Source organism: Citrus sinensis, chromosome 6 (genome assembly GCF_022201045.2).
Source record: "Citrus sinensis cultivar Valencia sweet orange chromosome 6, DVS_A1.0, whole genome shotgun sequence".
In the NCBI taxonomy this organism is placed as follows: domain Eukaryota; kingdom Viridiplantae; phylum Streptophyta; class Magnoliopsida; order Sapindales; family Rutaceae; genus Citrus; species Citrus sinensis.
The window spans coordinates 22,008,314-22,030,955 of NC_068561.1; the positions used below are offsets into that span (position 1 = coordinate 22,008,314).

The 22,642-nt window shown below is 36.9% G+C and overlaps 4 protein-coding genes and 3 non-coding genes across 13 annotated transcripts; 2 read left to right on the forward strand and 5 right to left on the reverse strand.

Moving 5' to 3' along the window:
- Positions 1-151: 151 nt before the first annotated feature.
- LOC102625364 (SUPPRESSOR OF ABI3-5) lies at positions 152-7,723 on the reverse strand. Of its 2 annotated transcripts, none has more exons than XM_006481878.4 (16): positions 7,557-7,723; positions 7,093-7,227; positions 6,832-6,872; positions 5,837-6,590; positions 5,669-5,740; positions 5,485-5,577; positions 5,315-5,394; positions 4,853-5,000; positions 4,513-4,600; positions 4,346-4,437; positions 4,196-4,264; positions 3,209-3,388; positions 2,488-2,680; positions 1,470-2,390; positions 1,030-1,211; positions 152-537 (listed from the first exon to the last, which is right to left on the reverse strand). In XM_006481878.4, exons 2-16 carry the CDS (start codon positions 7,138-7,140, stop codon positions 358-360), a joined length of 3,141 nt encoding a protein of 1,046 aa, XP_006481941.1. In that variant the 5' UTR covers positions 7,141-7,227; positions 7,557-7,723; the 3' UTR covers positions 152-357. The 2 variants fall into 2 exon arrangements, with proteins under 2 accessions (XP_006481941.1, XP_006481940.1); XM_006481877.3 differs by having other exon boundaries at positions 4,853-5,003.
- Positions 7,724-8,376: 653 nt separating this feature from the next.
- LOC102625825 (glutathione S-transferase F12-like) lies at positions 8,377-9,385 on the forward strand. The gene is given in 3 exon segments (NM_001288852.1): positions 8,377-8,523; positions 8,795-8,843; positions 8,940-9,385. Coding segments are annotated over 3 exon segments (642 nt in total).
- A 753-nt stretch (positions 9,386-10,138) lies between these two features.
- Positions 10,139-15,309, reverse strand: LOC102578001 (phytoene synthase). Of its 4 annotated transcripts, none has more exons than XM_006481880.4 (7): positions 15,156-15,309; positions 14,211-14,769; positions 14,057-14,107; positions 12,353-12,525; positions 11,438-11,673; positions 10,589-10,781; positions 10,139-10,503 (listed from the first exon to the last, which is right to left on the reverse strand). In XM_006481880.4, the coding sequence occupies exons 2-7, from the start codon at positions 14,692-14,694 to the stop codon at positions 10,330-10,332; spliced, it is 1,311 nt and encodes a 436-aa protein (XP_006481943.1). In that variant the 5' UTR covers positions 14,695-14,769; positions 15,156-15,309; the 3' UTR covers positions 10,139-10,329. The 4 variants fall into 4 exon arrangements, with proteins under 4 accessions (XP_006481943.1, XP_015386935.1, XP_052298887.1 ...); XM_015531449.3 differs by lacking the exon at positions 15,156-15,309 and adding an exon at positions 14,981-15,122; XM_052442927.1 differs by lacking the exon at positions 15,156-15,309 and adding an exon at positions 14,976-15,103.
- A 3,156-nt stretch (positions 15,310-18,465) lies between these two features.
- Positions 18,466-21,635, forward strand: LOC102626614 (protein SET DOMAIN GROUP 40). Of its 3 annotated transcripts, XM_006481887.4 has the most exons (7): positions 18,529-19,056; positions 19,140-19,290; positions 19,389-19,520; positions 19,600-19,740; positions 19,943-20,230; positions 20,901-21,124; positions 21,227-21,635. In XM_006481887.4, the coding sequence occupies exons 1-7, from the start codon at positions 18,911-18,913 to the stop codon at positions 21,552-21,554; spliced, it is 1,410 nt and encodes a 469-aa protein (XP_006481950.1). In that variant the 5' UTR covers positions 18,529-18,910; the 3' UTR covers positions 21,555-21,635. The 3 variants fall into 3 exon arrangements, with proteins under 3 accessions (XP_006481948.1, XP_006481945.1, XP_006481950.1); XM_006481885.3 differs by having other exon boundaries at positions 18,466-19,052; positions 20,901-21,635; XM_006481882.3 differs by having other exon boundaries at positions 18,527-19,056; positions 20,901-21,635.
- A 117-nt stretch (positions 21,636-21,752) lies between these two features.
- On the reverse strand, positions 21,753-21,847 carry LOC112498688 (small nucleolar RNA Z103). The gene has a single exon (XR_003066107.1). It is a non-coding gene; the product is annotated as a small nucleolar RNA Z103 (small nucleolar RNA).
- Positions 21,848-21,941: 94 nt separating this feature from the next.
- LOC112498691 (small nucleolar RNA Z103) lies at positions 21,942-22,036 on the reverse strand. The gene has a single exon (XR_003066110.1). It is a non-coding gene; the product is annotated as a small nucleolar RNA Z103 (small nucleolar RNA).
- A 91-nt stretch (positions 22,037-22,127) lies between these two features.
- Positions 22,128-22,227, reverse strand: LOC112498689 (small nucleolar RNA Z103). The gene has a single exon (XR_003066108.1). It is a non-coding gene; the product is annotated as a small nucleolar RNA Z103 (small nucleolar RNA).
- Between the last annotated feature and the right edge of the window lie 415 nt (positions 22,228-22,642).

The window sequence follows — 22,642 nt, forward strand, 5'->3', positions numbered from 1 at the left end:
GTAAATGTGAACATTATAAAGCCATCTTGTCCTTAGTTGAGATCCCCTTTTCAGAAACTACCTCCTAAATAACGGGCGGTTTCATATTGAAATAATTAACATATCCTTTGATTTATGTCTACACCCTTGATGAAGCATTGAAACCATCATATCACAAAGTAAGCTGTGTTCCATGGCATTTGTTTTGTTTTTCAAAAATATGACTGGTCATTTCCGGGAGAAGGAATGCTATCACACATACTTTAAATTAAATAATCAAATTTCTATAAAAACGAAGCTAATTTCTACAAAGGAAACATTCACAAAGTCTGCTCACCGTTCACATCACATGACTTGTAAATGGAAGCAAGAAGCTTCCTACGACATCTCACGGAACCTAGCAAGAGCCTTCTTATGAATGAGTGTCTTGTAACTATCACCTGCCTGCACCTCAAGACTAGGATCCACCTTCTTCTGCTGACTCCCCAGTCCTGCTCTGCTGTCCATGGCCTGTGCTTGGACCGGTTCTATCATTCCACTTCCATCCTTGCCTAATCCCTATGGCATCATATCAAAATCCAAGGCCAGAAAAATACCACCACAACAATCAATTGTTAGAATTTCATGATTTTTGCTTTAACAAATTGCCAACTGATTACTGATATGCCATTCAACTTTCAATGTAAAAAGAAGGGTCATAAACAAGTAAAATACTACGTCCTGTAATAAAATGACATTAACATGCAAAGCCAACCACACAAAATGTATTTAGTGCATGTTTGGGATTGTGGATTCTCAAATAATCACATTATTTGACAATCTAACCCCAAACAATTTTTGAGTCGTCAAATTATTTTTACCAAACATAGCCTACTGGAGTTGTTCTTTTGGACCTAACACTGACAGTCACCACAAATAAGTGATTATCAAATATAATTTGGGTGTAGATTACCAAATAAGTATTCACCAACACACCAAAATCCCACATACACTAAATAAAGGATGATGATTTATTTATTATCATTCAAGTGCAAAAGATAGAGATGATACCAAGCCTTCATGCCAGCCCATGCTCCGTAGCATTCGATTCCCCACATTGTTCTCATCAATGGCTTTGTCGGCTGTAATCACCTCATAACTTTGAACACTATCGGCAGTAAACCCGCGTCCTCCAACACCAGGGGGAAAAGGCATTGAATCCACAGAACCCTTTTTTAAAGCAAAATCTCGATCTTGAAAATTCACCAAAAGAAGATAGCAGAGACAATTTCTCACAAGTCAATATAAATACTGAGAGATAAAGCATAGACCGGAGCCATCAAGTTGGATAACTAAAAGACTTACAAAGAACCATTATCTAACAGACTAACAAACCTAATAATGAAGTTGAATGTAAAATGTACCGACTGTAAGGGTCCATCATGTATTATGAGTTCTTAATTCGGCATCAAGGAACATGCCACCCAAAAGCAATTGCTAAGGAATCTTACTTGAATCTCCGGATCCAACATCAGGCAGATCATCTCCAGCGGAAAATGATGAACCATACAAGCTCCTCCTCTCAGCTGCACGATCCCTATAGGTAGTCTGAGGTTGTTCCTTTTGAGTGGCAGGAGGTAGTGGCATTTCAGAAAACCTTCTCTTACCACTCCCAGTTGCCACGGGTGGGGTATAAGAACCTAGAGCCGATGCATCAGTTCTGAAGGGAGTCACAGCTGTAATTGTATCAGAATTCACTGATGAAGATGATCCCGCACTTGATGGCGGAGCAGTTGAAGAGGCAGAAAGACCACCAGATGATCCTGGCTGAAAACCCCTTCCAGAGTTCCTTATGACCCCCATCAAAGTTCCTCCTGAGGTGCTACTCACAGGCTTTGACTTGACTGGAGAATCCAAACCAACAGCCTGGGGAATTGCCGTAGATGCGGCAGCTCCGGAACTAAACGCATTGTTCTCTTTTGTAGCAGCCGAATCAGATTTGAACTTGGTCTTTGAGGCTTGACCAGCTGGACCAGGTCTATCATCAGCTGAAGCGGATTGTTGATTATCATGACTCCACTGTTTCCACATTGTTGCATTATTTAACTTCTTTTTGTTAGCCACTATAGTGCTCTTTGAAACGACTTTCACCTCTTTTGACTTCTCCTTCCCTTTCTTTTCCGCAGCTATTGCTGCTGTTGCAGCAGCCTGTACAGCATCTGGTAGTGATGCAGGCTTCTCCACTGATGAAACAGTTGCAGCCGGTGCAGAGATTACCACTTTCCTGTTTTTGGAACCACCATCCACTTGCTTGGAAGGCTCAGATCCGTTACCAGATGTTTTGTTGTCATTTTGATCAGTACAAGGAATATATTGCTGCGTTTGTTGGTCATAGGAATACCAAATCCCACTGTTACCATCATAATAAAGACCTGCATGTTACAATTACAGAACAGAATCAAGGGTAAGTGTAAAATTCCACTCAGGACATTTCATCTACCATAAAATGCAATTGAACAAGAATCAAACCAGTATTTCCGTCATAGTAGAACCCAGAAGCAGCATCATAGTAATAGCCAGATGCTTCATCCCATACAAAGCCGGATTGCAAAGCCAAACCATCCTTTTGAACCATATCTCCGTCACTGCGTTGCTCCTGGCCGCGAGTAGGCTGCTTGTCATCTGGATTATATTCTTTTGGTGCCCATCCAACAGCATCATACTAAAGGGATGAAAGCAAGGATTATGAGATTTGCTCAACATTTAAAGTCCACGAATAACTATCAAGTAACTCTTCCCACTTTGCTTTCTATAACTTAATATTTTATTAGAAACCAGGGACCATAAATTGCCCTCAGAATTCATTGATGTGGACCCCAAGGATACCTCTGCCTGCACCTGTGCTTTCTACTAATTATGATATAACAAGTTTAATTGGCGGCCAAAGTTTGTGGTACTCAAGAAATTGGTAGGGAAAATTTAAACAAAAAAGAAAAAAACATAAACGTTTAGTTTAGTGTCTTAACAAATATTAGAAGACAATCCTAGTATAATAAATTGCACAGTCGTACAATAACACATTGAACATGTTCCCCTTATTCTTGGAGAAAAATAGTAGCCGCAGGTTCACTCCTATAATTCTACCAAAAATCCATGTCAACTTTTGATATTTTGACATTATATATTTGGCTTTCAGAACAGGTATATAGATTACACATCAAATATTACATAAACAACCGATGTAAAATACCTGCTGGGAAAATGCTGCTGCCTCAATTGCCGCAGCAGCAAGACTACTTGACTGTGAAGATGCTGACATCCCTGATCCTGGACCAAGAATGCTTTTTGCATAAGCTACTCTTAGTATCTGCCCATTCTTCTCCAGAGTTGTTCCATTTGTTGCTTCTAGAGCTTTAGAAGCATCCTCAACCTACAGGACACCAGACGGCATACCTCCATTAGTTCATATAACATGATAGTTTTAGCAAGCAACCATACTACGCAGCTTCTTATTCCCTTCCTACCTACAAGTTTTTTACCAAAAATTACAGAGTAATCTGCCATAATTGGGTCAATCTAAACTTTAATTAACATTGCGCCCACAAACTAAATCCTCATGATCACATCTAATCAGAATTATAATCTTTTTAGATTCTCAATGTCAATGAGCAGAAGACAATGATAAGACAAGTCCCATTGGTTCTGGGATCCATTTCAATCAGGGATGATATGTTGTCATCATTATCCTCCTATTTAAATAAACATGATTAATTTTATCAAATAGATCATGGTACAAAGAGTTGCCACCTAAAGAAATTCCTTGGAAATACTGAGCATGAATAACAGGAAAATTTTCAAAAGAATTCAAACCAAAATTATGTATATTTTGTTTATGGTTTGGTTGTTGCATTATTGGAGGTAAATTTTAGAACCCTTGATATTCTTTGCTTCTATTCCCATAGAATTATCTCATACCATCAAAATTCAGAATTAATAAAATAGTGATAGAAGTTTTTGAAGAATACACTGCCCAAAATAAAATAAATTCTTAGTCACATACCATGCACCCATAAAGACAAATAGTATTGACAGCTTCAAAACCACAAGTTCCTCACAATTTTCTTGGAAGGGTATAAGTTACATTTATCATGTAACTTTTACCCGAACCAACCTTAGCATGGAATACAGGAGACAAAAAGGAATATATAAACCAGTTACCAGCTAATGATGGACATACCGAATGGAAATGTAAGAATGCAAATCCCCTAGATACATGAGTGAACTTGTCTCTGACAAGGCGAAGATCCTGCATGTCAAACCAATAACATCACTGCTCATGCTAGATGGAAAAGAAACTGAAATCATATTTGATCACTTTAAGTGTTACCTTAATTGGAGCGTGTTTAGAAAATTCATAACGAAGCATTTCTTCATCAGCGTACTCATCCAATCCACGAACAACCAGAACATGAGTGGGACCTGCTTACATATCAACTTAGTAATTTGCAGCAAATGCATGGAATTATTCTTCTAAAAGTAACGTATTAGACCAACCTGTGTCCGATCCTTTCTTCCCCAGAGGTATTGGATTGGATGAATTCATTTCTGCTGGGGGAGCATCATCAGTTCTTGCCTCATTGCACTGCATCAAAGGGAAAATGGATCTTATACAAATACTTTAAAAAATTGTCAAACTAACGTTGTTAAGTTTCATTAGCCCTCAACAAGACACACAGAACATATAATTCATTTGATACCCGATCACCAAGCAGTGTTACGTGCTCACAATTCTCACCATTACATGCAGAGGTTAATTAAAAAATACCATGCTCCTAAACCATCTAAAGAAAAGCAGCAGCAGTAAACAGGTCACAGAAAAGAACAGAAAACAAACCTGAAAGCAAGACGTACGCCGAGCAAAATTCACACAGCCACAAATGGTGCACATCCAATCACATGGTATTGTGCTTTTATGGTTAGAATGCCTAGCTCCCATAGCACTTTCTTGACCATAATGCCCACCTGAACCCCCAGTTGGCTTGCTACTGCAGTATAACACGATTCAAATCGGCAAGATTTATGCTTAGCATAAAGTTACACATCATTGCATTGGCATATGGGAAATAAGCATTATTAGAGCACTAAAAGACAAAACTGATGGTGCAAATTTTTTATGGCTGAAAAAGAAGTTAATGTTTGTCCGAATTTCACACATAGCACGAAACCACATTTTCATATGATGATGTTACAAGATCTATCGAGATCTTAATGTGGAACTAGCAACATGGAAGTCTAACGAGTTGAAGTGACACACACCAATATGGTTGGCTGACCCAAACACCAAAAAAAAAAAAACCTGTACTCAAAGAAAAGCTTTCTGCCATCCACAACAAGACCATCATCCCCAATCCTATCCATCATTGCACGTGCTGCTCCCTGTTCCACAACAATTGCCTCTCTTGTAGTCAATTCGTCAAAATTGAAACAAAATATTGTCAAATTTACCCAAGAAGAAGGAAGGAGTACCACAGAAGGAAAATCAATGAAGGCAAATCCACGTGAGACGCCGGAATTTCGCTCTTTGATCACACGAACATGGCGAAGAGGTCCCCACTCAGCCTGAATAAATTAAAAGAGAAGAGTAAATGTGCTAAGATAACTAGAATTAAAGATAGAGAGAAGTCAAAACAAGAAGGGATAGTAAAAATACAAGGATCTGGTATAAATCTTCTTCAGTCGTCTTTTGAGAAAGACCCTTCACAACAATAGTGCCTGATGGGGCCTGCAAGCAAACAGAATACTTACAAAGAGCTCTGGCTATCATCTATAACAATCATAAACTCCAGAAAATAAGCAAGATTACACATCAAAACTATACCACAGCATAGTGCTCCCGCTGACGCCTCTCTTCACGGTCCCTTCGCTTCTCAATTCGCTCATATCGACCATCATCATAGCTGTCCTCTCGATGACTTCTACCATGGCTTCGACCACGAGGTGACCGCGATCTAGGACGATCATCACGTCCACGAGACCTAGATCGAGACTGAGATCGGGATGCAGAGTGCTCATGCCTTCTACGTGGACTCAACTCTCTTTCCCGACTCAAACATCTCTTATCACGTTCTCTATCACGGGATTCATGTCTCCTCCAACTACCATCTCTTCGGCTGCCTCTGTCATAATCAGAATCATAGCTAAGACGACCAAAATCACAATCCCCCTCTCGGCTATCCTCCCTACTTTGATGGGAAGAACGGGATCTATAGTCATAATCATCATAATCATCACGGTCACGGCCCCCAAACCTGGGAGGCCTTTCAAAACCATGATCACGATAATTTTCTATATTGCGATAGCCATCACGGAACTTATCAAATTCCGGAAAAGAATCAATCTCGTGGCCACAATAAGCATCCATCTCATGGTATGAATCAATGTAAGGTTTCTCATGTCGCCTGGATTCCCTATCAAGTGAATAATCTTCTTCATAATTTCTCCTTCTTGATTGAGGCCAAAGACCAACAGGTGGCGGTGGATAGTTCTCCCTCTGGAAGGCATTTCTTGGGTATATGTTGTCTCTTGAGTACCTTTCATCTAAAAACCTCCTCTCATCGTATGAACCACCAACCCTGCCAAGATGACATATGATGGGATAGAAGAAAAAAAGGCAAAATGCAATATTACGCACACCAAACACATGATAACCAAAAAATTAGCACAATTATAAAGAAAATATTCAGTAAGCATTAATGATACATCATGCATAAAAGATATACACTAATAACCATACAAAAACTCCCAAAGGAAACTCTTTTACCCATGAGCTCTAAAAAAGCTTTTTGATGATGATAAGCTTCATTCAGAACTCACCGGAAATTTGGTTCATGGATAGCACCATACCCCTCCAGAGCCTGTGGATTCAAGAGAATAAGTAATGTCAGCAACAAAAACAATCATGATAGGAGGTTAGGGAAATCCAGTCCATATCCTCACTGCCCCACGGCTCTCTCTCATTATTCTTTAAGGATGAGATGACCAAAAAAAAATGGACAATCACATCACATGAGCCCTAAAATTTTTCTGGTATTATCATCCCACATAGGTGATTATTAAGGAGGAAACCACAATTACGCTGTTATTATCCCATCCTTGCTGAAGGCCATAGCGACCAGGATCCATTTCTTGCAAGTCTCAGCAGTAAACCCCTGCAAAGGCTTCTTGATGATCGTTCAGAAGTTTCACAAGTGGAGTATTTAAAATCACTTCCTGTAAATATATGCACAAACAGAGACAGTTATGCCCGTGATGAACCAAGTAGCAATAATCCCACGACTTGACCTTGGCGTTCTTTTTTTTTTTTTTTTAACAACTTTGAATCCTTTTCCACAAACTCAGAAACAACCCATCTTCCAATCTCTCTTAAAACAAAACACAGCAGAGGATCTTGATACATGTATAGTAGCAACCAAACCATCAGCTAATAATAAAATCACAAGCTTTTCACAGAAACAATAATAATATCATGCACTTAGATAATCAGAAATCAATTAAAACCCTAAATTGGCGATTCAGGTGAAAAGGAGTCGTCGACGTACCAGGGGATGATGTGGAATTGCGGGTCTTTCTACTTCTTCCTCGCTTGGTCGTTTCGTTAGGGTTATTTTATTTTATTTTTATCTTTTTCTCTCGGACAGAAGTGCCCAATTTTAATTTGGTTAGAACATCAATGCTGGTAACTAATAAGAACATAGCATATAGATGACGGTTCGGGCGGGGTTTGGACCGGTTTTTTCTTTTTCCCTTTCGTAGAGACCGGTTTTTTTTTCATTTCAAATTTTCAACAACTACGTAATTCTCTATGATATTTTATTTAATTAAAAATTTTAATCAATACTTAAAAAAAAAATTTCTTAATTATCTAGTCTTGTTATCAATTACTTAAAAAATAAATATTTTTATTATTTTAAAATAATATTACGTACCTAAGTATAAATATTTTTTATTTGATCAAATGGACCATCTCATTTATACAAATAAAAATATCACTATTCGTCGTTTCATTCCATATAACAAAATTTTTTTATGGCATGTAATGCAAAATTGAAGAAATGAAATGGTTACAAAAGATGCCACAAGTTTCCCCCGTAAAATCCACCACTAATGTGACAACCCCCGGTTGATAATAATGGCATGCGGCAACCCCCATAAACCACCACATAGTGTTAATAGCACCGTCAACTCCCATCTTCCTTATTCAACGTCCAAACTATTTCACATCTATATATATAAATAGATCAGTTCAGGCTTAAATAAAAGCAACAAATTCATAAAGGAAATGTCTTATTTTCCATTCAAGTAAAGCCCTGGGTGTTAATCTTAGGAAAAAAAAGTGTAAAAAGAAAAAAAAAATTGATAATGGTTGTTAAAGTGTATGGTTCAGTTAAGGCAGCTTGCCCACAAAGGGCATTGGCTTGCCTTCTTGAAAAGGGTGTCGAATTTGAGATTGTGCAGGTTGATCTCGACGAAGGCGAGCATAAGAGGCGTGAGTTTCTTCTTCGACAGGTAAAATCTCCTCTTGAGGTGATACGCGAAGTATTGTAATATTTGTTTGCATTGTTTATGTTTCTTTATGTTAGTCGAATTTTAATGGATTCTAGAATTGGTTCAACTATTAAAACTCTTCAAATTATACAAGATTAATTTTACGTTGATGCAATGCTTAAAATAAATTTTAGCTCTATCTAAACTGTGCTAATTGTAATTTTTATATAGGCCTCTTTGTGCTTTCTATTAATATACATCATCTCATACAAAATTTAAATTATTGTTGCAGCCGTTTGGGCAAGTTCCAGTAATAGAGGATGGCGATTTCAAGCTTTTTGGTAAGACTATGATGATATATTAGTATACTAATTACCTTAGTACAAAAATTAAAGTGTTTGATAAACGCTCGCTTTTACTAAATTATCATATTCTAGAGTCGAGGGCAATCATAAGGTACTACGCAGCAAAGTATGTAAACCAAGGGCCAAACCTACTTGGAAACACACTAGAAGAGAAAGCTTTGGTGGATCAATGGCTCGAAGTAGAAGCACACAATTTAAATGACTTGGCGTTCAACCTGGTGCTTCAGCTTGTTATTCTACCCAGAATGGGGCAGCGCAGTGACACGGCCCTAGTCCACAATTTAGAGCAAAAGCTGGAGGCAGTTTTGAACATTTACGAGCAGAGGCTATCTAAAAGCAACTACCTTGCTGGGGACAGCTTCACATTGGCTGATCTGAGTCACCTACCAGCCTTAAGATATCTGATGAACGAAGCTGGAATGGCCCATTTGGTTACACAGAGGAAGCATGTTAATGCTTGGTGGGACAAAATTTCTAGCCGCCCGGCTTGGAAGAAACTAGCGAGTCTTGCTCATTAACTAATTTTTAGTGTGTTATTGCACTATTGTTGCTAAATTACTTTTCTTATCGGTCATTGTTTTTGTTATTTCGGCTGGCTGTCATTACTGTTATCTTCAAGAACCATAAATGAAAATAAAATGTTGCTGAAGTTCACTAGCTAAGTGCTGATTATTTTAATATTTTGTGACTCAGATTGACTGTCGGATTGCCACTTCTCCGGTTATATTTTTGGCTTTCAACATTCATCCTCTCATAGTTATCATAATAATCGGCTACCATCTCAACAATAAATCTTTAACAAAAATGAAAAAAAAAAAATTATTTTGCGTCTGAGATTGATTTTTATATAAAAGTTTGGAAGTTGAAAGCGAGTAAGTACTATGAAGACTACACATGCACTCTTATTTTCTTAATGACTGAGATTAAATAGTATGTTAATTCCAAGAGCGAACCCATCGATAATTGCAATGGCAGTACATCTTGACGGGTACAAAAAGATTTTCCCTTCCGGATATAAAATTTAGAAAACACCATTATAAATACGTTGATAGGCTTGTCTTTACATTATGATTATACTGTTACAGGGTTACTTGTACAGGCAATTCATACAAACTCTTGTATGCATTATGGCTTGACAAATTTATATGGTTACCACACCCTCCGTTCTCATTATTGAGTTTTGCGTTTTTTACTATTTCACTTCGTTAATCTTGGAGGATTAATTTTATACGGGCCACATTGTTGCACGGTATAATCTTGGGAGGACAAAATAATGAATCTACAATATTGAATAGGGCATCGGCCTTGGATTGTGAATTGGATTCACTATTCTAACTTTACCATCAAATACATGCTGCATACCAACAATTCCTAATATACAAGCAATCATTTTCATTTTTTTTTCCACTTTGAATCCGTTTCAACTATATATGCTTCTAAACTTTGATGTTAAATGTTCAGTTTAAGCCTTACTGGTATATATTCTTGACGGGCGTAAGAGGGATTTTGCATATGCAATTGGTAGTGCAGCTATCTTCTTGGCTTTACTCACATAAGCTCTCTTTGTGAAGTTGTTGTAATCATTGGCCTCAATCTCATCCAGTATTTGCCGGTACAACAGCAATGAAGCCCATACCTGTAACGTTCAAAACCAACAGGCTTTAATTGCATTATTTACAATCATCGATCCCAACTATTACAGAGGAGTTGTGATTATTTACCGGCCATCGACTAGCTTCACTCAGCTCGGTCACACCGTTCTCAGCCATATCAAAGAACATCCTTGCCCTCTTAATTTGGTTCTTCATGAAGTTTCTCCATTTAATGGTCACCTCTCCAGCAAATATGTCATCATCTGAAAGCCCTGCCTGTGCCAACTCATCTTGTGGTAGATAAACCCTTCCTCTTCGGGCACTGGAGAAAAATAGTTACAAGATGAGGAAAATGAGGAGATACAATGAAACAGTGATATTCATAGAGACTATCCAAATAATCAGAGGAATTTCAACTAATGCTTTGCTTTATTTATCCTCACTAAATTTAGAAGGGGGCTGGGGTGAGGGAGGGGGTTTGGGGGGTTGTAGGTGGGTGGGTTGGGGTGGAAGCATGGTAGAATTGTTTGTGTTGCACTTCCTGCAGCCTGTGAAAATTCAAGTTCCACAACAAATAGACCAATGAATCTCTGATTTCATAATAAATGAAGTGGCTTTTGAGAAACTGCCACTTCACACAAAGTTTATGACCGTTAGGACCTGATTAACTAACCTTCTACAAACGGAGAATATATAGTATTGTAAATAAATCAGATGTCAAACAATTGGAGCCTCATGCAGTCAGCAAACCAAAATTCTGGTTAAGAGCATCCTAGCTTTCCAAACAATGTACTGATTGGTTCAAATTGAAATGATCATTAAATTAAAACATACTTTTGACTGAGTGATCATTTTTAATATTTTCAACTATCTGAAAGCAGTATTTTTCCATCAGATTACTAGTTCAGAGTCCAATAGCATTAGTTAAAGCTTAAAATCAACAAATTGCAGCACCACAACTTTAAAGTGTGTACTTACTCCTCTCCAACATCTCTGAGTATGTTAGTGAGCTGATTAGCAATCCCTAGTGCCAATGCTGCATTGTAGACGCTCTCTGTTGTTGCCTGTGAGTCAGGTGCTATGCCCATAACTGGAACACTCATTAGCCCTACGGTCCCAGCAACATAATAACAATACAAGTATAATTCATCAAAGTTTTTGTATCTTGACTTCCTAAGGTCCATCCTCATTCCTTCTATCATATCTCTGAATGGCTGCAAAAACAAAAAAGAGTTCAATAAATCTTTGACAAGTTCAATACTAGCATTGCAGAATAAACAGATCCTAAAGGTACAACCTTCAATTAGGGATGACCAATAAGTTTACGTATCTTAAATTTGCCTGAAATGATAGAAGCATTGGGTTAAGGGTCCACTGGAAATACTTTTAATAGAACATTTTCTGAAGAAAGATCAAGGTACAAAAGATAACGTTGCAGGGAGGTGGTTCAGTCATAAACTGCATCCTTTATTTAGATATCGCAGGCCTATTAAACCCTTGTCTGAATATTGTGAAGGGTAGCATGCAGAACTTTGTTTTCAGATAAGTAAATTCACTATTGAAGTAAATTCACTATTGCTATCTGTTAACTTCAAGAGTCCTAATAAATAATGGAGCAATTTAGAGAAACGGAATTGTTCTTAGTAAGCATGTAGCATCACCTCATCACATCTTCGGTCTCCTGGATAAATTGAAAATGCAAAAATGGCATGACTCAATTAAATGTAAATAAGGTCTGTCATTATGCATCAAGGTTTAATGTTTTAAAAACCAATTAGAAAGCAGAAGTTGTTCCTTATTTTAATTTAATACAAGTACACTTAAGAGAGTAGAGAGAGTACTATAACAACCATTTTGTTAAAATCTAATTTGATCTTGAAAACATAGTCTAACCTGAATGTCGACAGGAAATTTGGTTACTGTATCTGATAATGCAGCATCAAGCATATCAAATGGACGACCCCGGAAAAGGTCTTCCAACCTGGACTCCCACCTGTCTAAAGCTGTTGGAGTTATGTGTGAAGCATTAGGCCCATCAACGAGCTCATCTGTCCTCCTACACCACACTGAAATTGAAGAAAACATGAGAAACAATAGAGAACGGAAATATATGCTTTTAAAGGTTTTTTTTTTTTTTTTAGAGAAAGGAATATATGTTTTAAATAGAGAAAGGAAATATATGTTTTTAAATGTATGGTTTTCATGCAGCAACAGAAATTGCTCACACAACAAACATATTAAGGGTAACAAAGGAAAGAAAGGATAGAAGGAATATGTTTGGAGTAGAGATGACTACTACAGAATTTGCAAGGAGACTCCAAGCATTCAGAATAGATAGATTTCTTTCTCCTCCCCATCCCCACCCCCAACATTCCAATAAAAAATATAGAAATCTCCCTTTGATATCACCTCAAGGGGAAGTTGCCAAAATCGACAACAATGCTGTAAGTTCCAATTGTCCCTTAAATTACAAAAAGAGCAAAAAAAGTTCCAGAGCAGCATTTCATTTTACAATCTTTCAGAGGAAACTGATAAACTTCTCTTGCCACCAAAGTTCATAACCAATATGGTGAAATCATTCTTATGAAGTTTCAGAAAGGCCATTCTTTGTATTATTGAGTCCATTATTGAATAATTTCAGTATTCTTTGTATTATTCTTTGTATTATTCCATCTTACCCAAGTGGAAAGTAAGAAAAGAAAATTTAGAACTTTTCTGATAGCACATGTAGACCTATATAAATTCTCCTTAAGGCCTCCTCATATTCTCCCTTGATTTGCGGACATTTTCAGGGTCTCGTGACTATATGTGATTAAATTAAACTTATACCTTAATGAATTACTCTTCCAATTGTTCTCTTACTAGTATGACCTGCTGCCCAGACAACAAAACAATCCTGCTAGCCAAAATTATGGGAAACAAACATTCACCACCTTGTACAGATGAGATTCAAAATGCTAATGATACAACATCCAACTTCCTGGTTGGTGTTGATCATTTCTCTTGATGGAACCTTATTGTAATAAAGAGGTGCAACTTAGGGGTGAATTATCCATAGACTGGAAAAAGGAAGCCATAAGTCAGATAACAAGAACTCCAGCAGCACATAGAAGGTCACTTTAAGATGACATTCTCGAGCACTAACTGTAATGTGGTGGAGGCAGTTCACAACGTGGTAGCAGTTGATTAAAACTTATATCCCTTTAATCTTAACAAGTAACACAAGTTGGGAAACCAAACAGACATGCTCGCCGGGTGGCACTTCAGGTTTAACAGTACAGCACCAAAAGCCAGAAGTTCCTATCAATAAGACTCGGTACACAAAAGATTCTTACTTGACAATTGTTAACTAGAACGAAGACAATAAAGGTTATCATGTGCTATTAACAAAAGCTAAATTACTTTGTTTGAAAATGGGTCCAAGGTTTCCACAAGCTCCAAATTCCTTTAACTTTTAAAGATTCTCTTTTCAGGTTTACGCTAATCCTTTAATATTCTAATCCTAGAAAGCCTCAAAATTCAAAAACAGAATATGCAGGATAACGAGAAAAATGTAAAGTGAAAGTCGCATTATGATTTAAGATCAAAGTCACGAACCATATATAGCCCATATAGCCCTTCGCCTTTCAGAGGTCATCAGCAAAGTTCCTTCAAAAAGACGAGCAAATAAGAATTACGAATACAAGATTCCACTCCGAATTTGAAATTAACATACTAAAAGGATTGATGAAAGAAGGCAGGGGCTAACTACCCAAGTAAAATGTCTTAGCATACTCGGCGCAAACTTCTCCACAACGATCATAAGCTTCACTGAGCAGACTTAAAGTTCCGGGTAAAGCAATATCTGGGTTCACATCAAGATCACGAGTAACCCCACTTGGTTGCTTATTAACCAAGGCTGCCTGCTTGAGCACAACATTGTAAACCATTTCTTCTGAAGACATGGCCACTTCTCCAGCAGTGCTAGCAACCATACATGATATTTCAGGCAAGTCGATTCCAGATGAGCAAGGATGCCTCAAATCTGTATCTAAAGGATAAGAATTCCGTCTCTGCTTATTACTATTATTAAACTGCTTAGGTCTAGAATTAAACACAGCAGTCCGGGTTTGATGTTGGTAAAGAAATCTTGATGAATAAAACAGCCTGTTTTCCTCTCGAACTGAATCGACGAACCCGAAGCAATTGGACAATTGTGAGTTAGGTGATACAACCCACAGCAATGTAACAGACATGCTGTAAAAATTATTTTTTTTGGATAAAAAGAAAATTTTGAGGCCCCTGTAACTTCAACTCTCTGTAGCTGAATCCTGATACCAGAAATCAGAGAAAGCTTGTCAGAGAACTCTCAGCACAGCATTATTAGTAAGGAGCAAAAAGAGAGAAACCATGGGGTGAGTTATTTCAAGAAAGCTAAAAGGATATGCTATGAATGAGCACCAGAGAAAATGGTGAGTGGAATATAAAAAATAAATAAATGAAATGAAAAAAGATAATGATGAAGAAAGAAGCCTACCCTACCGTTGCTATTTGCTAATTGCTATTTGCTATTGCTATTGCTATTGCTATGGTTGGCAAGAACCACTTACTACAGCGTTCAATTTTTATTATGGCCGCTAAAAAAAAAAAAGTTTGAAAAGTATTCAATCGCTCACCCCATGAACTGTAACAATGGCCACTAATAATATGATCTTACCTGTACCTGACCAACAACCTCTCCGGTCTCCACTCTTCCAGACTCCTCACAGCCTTTCCCTCTCTTGTATTTTTCTACATGTGCATAAATATAATTTTATTCCATGCAAACTAACACTCAGGTCCTTCAACTTCACTGTATTGTATAACTTAACTAGTAACTATTTAAGAATGAACTTATGAGCATACTTTAATTTAAAAAAAAAAAAAGCATTACACTAACGAATCTTGCCTCTCAACTTTTTTAAGATAAAATTTTTAATAATTTTGTCATAAATTCAAACTTAAAATTTATGCATTAGAATATTACCTCTTTTTTCTTTTTTTTTGGCCCAATATGAGATAAAGGAATAGGGATGGCAAAAATCCCCACGGGGACGGGTACCCTCGGGGATTTTCCCCATTCGGGGAGGGTACGGGTATAATTTTATACCCAATTTTTTTTTCGGGGAGGGGACGGGGAAAATTTTTTACCCAATTTTTTATGCGGGGAGGGGACGGGGATGAGGTGGAATCCCCATCCCCTACCCATTTCCTCATTTTAATTTTTAATTTTATTTTTATTTTTAAAATTACTAATAAATAAATAACAAAATTATAAATATTGTTAAAAATAATAAATATCAAAATATTTATATTATTAAATGCTAATAGGTATCCTACATTAGCTCGAATTGCTAGAGATATTTTGACAATTCCAATTACAACAGTTGCTTCTGAATCAGCTTTTAGCATCGGTGGTAGAGTTGTGAGCCCACACCGTAACAAACTTCATCCAAGCACATTGGAGGCCTTAATGTGCTGTCAAAGTTGGTTACGAGCTTACAATAACAGTATGAGTTTATTTTACATTGTGATTATATTATACAGTTATTAATATTTGCACTTATAAGTTACTTTACTTATATTATTTTCATTGTTTTATAATTATTTTAATAATTTATATTTTGAATGTGACTTTGTAATGGATCAATATTAATGTAAGATATATTTTGAACTTTATTTTTATCTGAATTTTTTATTTTAATATGATTAATTTAAAATCGAAAATAAAAATAATGTATTAGACTATTAGTTATTCGGGGACCGGGGACCCTCGGGGATCCCCTGTTATTATTCGGGGAGGGGATGGGGATTCTCTCAAGTAATTCTGACGGGGACGGGGAGGGGACGGGGACATATGCAAAATATCGGGGATGGGTATGGGGAGATTGGTCCCCTCCCCTCCCCTCCCCATTGCCATCCCTATAAAGGAAGGATTGGAATTGGCTCTCTCTGTTATTACTCATTTACTAAACAATTCCACCAAACATTAGGGGGCTGCTTGAATATTAAAAGTCATTTTGTCACTTTTTATATACGGCAAAACTCTTTTTGTCTGGACACCACCGTTGTCCGGATACGGAGTGAGGGTTGTTTGTGCGTTAGTATGTGCTGAATCGCAGCATCAAAAGTGTGATCCAGATATTCGGGCATTACCCGTCTCATATAATTGATGGACGCAACTCACGCAAGGCAATTTGTCAGAAAATACCCACCCGATAAGACTCCGGCCCGGCCCGATCAGATTATGGAAAGGTTTAAAAAATATATATATGATTTTGATGGGCGGTAAACGAGATCCGCGCGGGAGGATAGCCCAATCAGTAAAAGATAACGTTATCAAAATACTCTGAACATGGACTCGTGGGTGGGTGTACACGTGGCGAGTTATGAGTGGACAACTAGAAAAAGGCTAGATCCCGGGGAGGATCAGAGGTGAGTTAGAGGTGGGGTCCATTAGTGGACTGACGCTGTGCAAAAGTGGGAAATTGACAAACAACTTTTGACTTTATTGTTTGGGACCTGTCTATGGTACAGATTCTGTAACAAACATCTCCCGTCGTCCCACCATCCGATCTTCGATTGTTTAGTTTCTCACTCCACATCCAACGGCTGATGCTGCAGTCTGTAGCTTACAGATTCTGTAAGCTAGTCAAGTCCGTTTGTTTGAAAAAGGGCGTTATTCAAATACCACTTCCTGGGGGCTCTTTCCCAACGCTGTTTCTGTTCACGGTCGCATAGTTGACACGTATTCTAATTATTATTAACCAATTCCTCATGGGGCTGCAAAGCTTCAACGTACTCGGAACTGTTTTATTGTACAAATGCCTCAAAAAATTCTCTGTGATAGCGGGAGTGATGATGGAATGGATGACTATCTTACGTTCATTTAACCCGTAGTTGATTATCATAAAAAAGAAAAAAAAAAATCAAACGTCAGCTAGGTATACTATTAAATTGACACGGGCATCACGCGATTGAGAACAATCCTGTAATTTAAGTTAATATAATTGTAGCATATTTTAAAAGTTTACAAAACTATAAAATAATGAAATTGCTTTGCCCATTGCTCGATTTTTATTTAAGTAAGCTAAAAAACAAAGCAATGAATTTATTGAGACAAAGTATTATTATTATTATTATATTATTATTATTATTTCTTAGTTAATCTGATGGCAACTCAATTCTTTCTTTACTTAAGGAGTTAGGATACGGACATCAAATCTTTTATTTTTGACGTAATTAAATGACATCCACAACAAGAAAGTGATATTTCTCATCAAACATTTTCTAAAAATCAAAAAATGATAATTAGATTTACTGCTTAAATATATTTAAATAATAATGTCAGGCATCTCATTATTTGAGTCTAAGTTTAAGTCCCAATTTTATATGTCATTCATCTATTAGACGATGGATTTCATAGTTTGTAAAATTAATTTAACTACCGTCCAATAAATAAACGCCACATTAGTTAAGACTCATGTTGCAACTTAAATATTAGAATAACTAACCTTGTTCATATTTAAAGGGAATAAATCACATGCCAACATCTAGTTGGGCACATTCTTTCTTACGAGATAATGTAGCTATGAAAATCTCTGTTCCTTTCAAGATGACAAGAAGCACGTTGGGTTTTTGCTCGTATGTGTGGCCTGCTATATATAGTCTTTCGTATTAGATTGGTCTAGTTTCCATGTTAGGATAATAAGATTGTTACACAATAAAGTAAAGAAGACAACCTTGATTTTTGAAAGTTAGGTGGCTGCACATGTCATTGCCTATTGGTGATCAATTTCTCTTATATCACATTGACTTCACTCAACAAATATCATTGCCTTTTTTATGAAACACATATGTCACTATCTTGTTTTTTTTTGCAAATATATCGATTATAATTAGCTTATTGTCATTTTTGAAAGTAATTATAGCGAGGCTCCTTTCGTTTTGAAGTAGTAATGATTTAATGGGCAACGGTACTCACAACCATGTGATGCCGTCTAATAAATTCACAGTTTCAATACTATTTATTAGGAGTGCTAAAGTTCTAACATGTGCCTAGATGCTTATTACGTGGTAGACACTACTAGATCATTTTGTGTTTAGCTTACGACAACATAATTTTAGAGGCACAAGTGGGCTGAAAAAGATGGTGCCCCGTTGAATCGTTACCCAAGCCCAGTATCAAAATTGGGTTGGGTTCCAAAGTTGGGCAACATCTCGGGTCAAGGAATGATGCTGTTAAAACCCCGAAAACTCTTATGAAACCCCTCGTCTTTTGTACAACAAACATACATAATAATAAAATGTTATATATTTTTGGAATTTTAAATATTCAGTTGCTTGATGAAATGATTATATAATTTATATGCCCTTGATCTGAAAACAGGCCGTCGGTGAAAACTGAAAAGGGTTCGACCTCAACGTAGTGAGATGGAAGAAGAAGATGAAAGCCTTGAAAAGTTGCTGAAATGGGCAGCAGAAATGGGAATTACAGACTCAACAATTCAAAACCCTTCTCGCTCTCGCAACTGTTTGGGCCATTCTCTCACCGTCTCTCATTTCCCGGAGGCAGGTGGGTGAGTTACAGACTGAGCTCTGCTTATTCGAATGGAATATATATAATTTTTCATGTATGCATATAATTTTTCTTCTGTTACAGGAGAGGATTGGCTGCCGCTCGCGATCTTACAAAAGGAGAATTGATTCTCAGAGTTCCAAAAACAGCCTTATTTACTACTGAATGTTTATTGAAAAGTGATCAGAAACTATCTCTTGCTGTTAACAGACATCTCTTTCTCTCCCCTTCTCAGGTTTTTTTTTTTACTTTTATAGATATAATGTTTCCGCAATTGGGATTTTTCATTTTTTTTTTTGGTTTATTTTCTTATTACTAAGTGTAATTTTGCAGATATTGATTGTTTGTTTACTATATGAAGTGGGTAAAGGAAAGAGTTCACGGTGGCATGCATACTTAATGCTATTGCCTCGTTGTTATGAGATACTTGCAACCTTTGGTCCATTTGAGAAGCAAGCTCTTCAGGTTCAGTTTCTTTATTCTTTTGTTATTTGGAAGTAATTATGTTAGTTATTTGCTTCTCTGATAGTAAATTCTTCCTTAGGTGGATGATGCTATCTGGGCTGCTGAGAAGGCTGTGTCCAAAGCTGAATCCGAGTGGAAGCAAGCCATTAAACTAATGGAAGAACTTAAGCTTAAGCCTCAACTGCTTTCTTTTAAGGCGTGGCTTTGGGCTTCCGCAACTGTAAGAATATCTAGACCTTTTTAGTAAATTCTAAGATTTATTTATTTAGTTACTTGGCATAGCTCTAGGAAAATCATATTCTTGTTGATTGAACCACATGTTTCTAAGAAATGGTTTAACCTCAAGATCCCAGAAATGATAGTTTACTTGGATTTGTGCACAAGTCAAATAATTGTATGTTCAATTTTTATCGTGTTTACAGGTTTCCTCTCGGACAATGCATATATCATGGGATGAAGCCGGGTGTTTATGTCCTGTGGGAGATTTATTTAACTATGCTGCACCTGGAGAGGGAGAAGAGTCAAATATTGGCATTGAAGATGTTGAAGGCTGGATGCCTGCCCCATGTTTGCCAAAGGGGGATACTACAGATGTCTTAGATTCTGAGAAATTCAATGATCATCTGCATAGGTTAACGGATGGTAGATTTGAGGAAGATGTTAATTCCTACTGTTTTTATGCTAGGAACAACTATAAGAGGGGAAAACAGGTACAACAAATTTCTTTTGACTAATTGGGCATGCGATAGCTTTCTGTTTTGTTTAAGAAGAAAAAGTTTGGAATCAAATCGCTAGCTTTTGATCCTATATCAAGTGTGGATGCTGACAGAATTGACATGTGATTTAATCATAAAAGCATGTTGTTCATGAATGGTCAAGTTTTTTCTACTCTACTTTATCCTGATATTGCCATTGATGTAAGCTTCCTAAGTACATAATTTTCGGGTTTACTTTTGATCAACTGCCAGTGCTGCATAATGATGTATTACTTCTCTTTGAAGAGCTTCATCTTCTCTCGGCTGTTGTCATATTTAAGAAGGTTTTAGATGTTGAAAGAACTTGTTGCTATAGCAACGGTAATAATAAGACAGTCTTGGAAGAAACTTGCTCTTTGAAATTTTGTAGCCTTTATAATATTCTCTTAGCATCATCTTAGTATCTTAAAAATGATTCAACAAAACCCCGTTAACCATTGTGGCTTTTTCTTGTGTAATTATATAGGCCTGAGTTATCCTAATTTGATTTGAATGTTACAAAGCAAATCTTAGGTTTGAAGGGAAAATTAGACATTTATCATGACATTGTCATCTGCTTGCAAAATTGTTTTTGTCAATATCCATGAAGCTAGATGAGATTAAATCAGTGTCTTGTTTGCTGCAGGTTCTATTAAGTTATGGAACTTACACAAATTTGGAGCTCCTTGAACACTACGGGTTTCTTTTAAATGAGAATCCAAATGACAAGGTTTTTATATCCTTGGAACCTGGCATGTATTCCGGTTGTTCGTGGCCCCGTGAATCACAATACGTTGACCAAGATGGTAAGCCATCGTTTGCTCTCCTCTCTGCTTTGCGGTTGTGGATGACACCAGCGAACCAACGGAGGTCAGTTGGCCACCTTGCTTATTCAGGATATCAACTTTCGGTGAACAACGAGATATCTGTCATGAAATGCTTATCAAACAACTGTTGTGTTATGCTGAACAGTTTGCCGACATCAAAAGAGGAAGATGCCTTATTGCTGTGCGCCATTGATAAAATCCAAGACATCAATACGGCAACAGAACTGAAAAAGGTTCTGTCAGATTTTGGAGGTGAGGTCTCTACATTCTTAGAAAACTACTATGTGCAATGCAGGCAGAGGGGTGCTAAGTTATCATTATCCCGGAAGACTAAATTGTCTATGCAGAGGTGGAAATTAGCAATTCAGTGGAGACTTAGATATAAGAAAACTCTTGCTGACTGCATTTCTTATTGTGATTATACAGTGAATTGTCTTCCTAATGATAACGTTCCGACTGGTGGAATTAAATAGTGCCTAATGTAACTCACATCTTTGTTACGAAAGTGTAGACTCACTATTCCTGATTTATTTTTGAGCCAAAATTCATCTCCAGGTAAAATTTTTGGATAGAATTGGATCGATAGCCAAAATTCATTTCATATTCTTGAAGCTGAAAATTCAATCCCGTTATTATTATTATCTAATGATTGAGTTGACAATTGAATATTGATGGATCAGATTTCTGGCTTGGATTCTCAAAAGAGAGAAAAAATCGCACAGCTTAATCAACTTCGATCATCTGGGGAAATAATCATCACATCCATCATAATCTCTTCAATTTCCTATAAAGTATTATATGCCATTGCTTCAAAACTATGTACTTCAAAAATTACAAGATATAAAATGATAAGAAAAAGAATGGATCAGAATTCTGGCTTGGATTCTCGAAAAGAGAAACAGATCGCTTAGTTTAATCAGCGTCGATCATTTGGGGAAATAATCCTCACTTCCATCCCTAAATCATATAATATTAAAGATCTTTTTTTTTTAATTTCTTAAAAAAATTCAAATAAACAAGGAAAAAATTCAAATACGAAAATGAAAATGGATCAGAAGACTGGCTTGGATTCTCAAAAAAAATAGAAAGGAAAATCGCACGGTTTAATCAGCGTCGTTCATCTGGGGAAATAATCATCACATCCATTTTAATTTCTTCAGAAAACTTAAAATTTACATAAAAGAAAATAAATTTATCCGGATCTGCAAAAAAGAAAACGAAAAAGAAAAAAATCTCTTAGCTTGCAGAAAAGGAGCAGATGTAGCGTCGTCTCATACACAGCACCCAATTAGACACAAAGCGCTGGTAATCAGTATTCGACGCTGTAAACGTAGTTCGGAAAAAAAAAAAAAAAAAAAAAGGGAATACAAAAGCTAAGAAATTATAGCATTGAGTTAAACGACAGCGGCGACCGGGAGAGGGTTCATTACTCACAAACGATGTCTTATGACTACTTATAGGAAGAAGAGTAGGGTTTAGGGTTGTCTTCCAAAACCCCAAACCTAAAGCAAAGTGAACTTACGCCACGTGTTCGGACCTCGAAACTTAACTTAATTACACA

What these genes read in the sequence shown, in the direction of transcription:
- LOC102625364 (XM_006481877.3), bottom strand. Translation starts at nt 7,140, where the DNA reads ATGGATCCTGGTCGCTATGGCCTTCAGCAAGGATGGGATAATAACAGC. An exon ending in ATCCATGAACCAAATTTCCG is followed by an intron (nt 6,591 to 6,831) that starts GTGAGTTCTGAA and finishes TCATCTTGGCAG; the next exon opens with GGTTGGTGGTTCATACGATG. An exon ending in CATTCTTACATTTCCATTCG is followed by an intron (nt 3,389 to 4,195) that starts GTATGTCCATCA and finishes GGTGTCCTGTAG; the next exon opens with GTTGAGGATGCTTCTAAAGC.
- LOC102578001 (XM_006481880.4), bottom strand. Translation starts at nt 14,694, where the DNA reads ATGTCTGTTACATTGCTGTGGGTTGTATCACCTAACTCACAATTGTCC. An exon ending in AATTTCCTGTCGACATTCAG is followed by an intron (nt 11,674 to 12,352) that starts GTTAGACTATGT and finishes TTGTTTTTGCAG; the next exon opens with CCATTCAGAGATATGATAGA. An exon ending in GTGAAGCTAGTCGATGGCCG is followed by an intron (nt 10,504 to 10,588) that starts GTAAATAATCAC and finishes TGAACGTTACAG; the next exon opens with GTATGGGCTTCATTGCTGTT.
- LOC102626614 (XM_006481882.3), top strand. Translation starts at nt 18,911, where the DNA reads ATGGAAGAAGAAGATGAAAGCCTTGAAAAGTTGCTGAAATGGGCAGCA. An exon ending in CATTTCCCGGAGGCAGGTGG is followed by an intron (nt 19,057 to 19,139) that starts GTGAGTTACAGA and finishes CTTCTGTTACAG; the next exon opens with GAGAGGATTGGCTGCCGCTC. An exon ending in GGCTTTGGGCTTCCGCAACT is followed by an intron (nt 19,741 to 19,942) that starts GTAAGAATATCT and finishes TCGTGTTTACAG; the next exon opens with GTTTCCTCTCGGACAATGCA.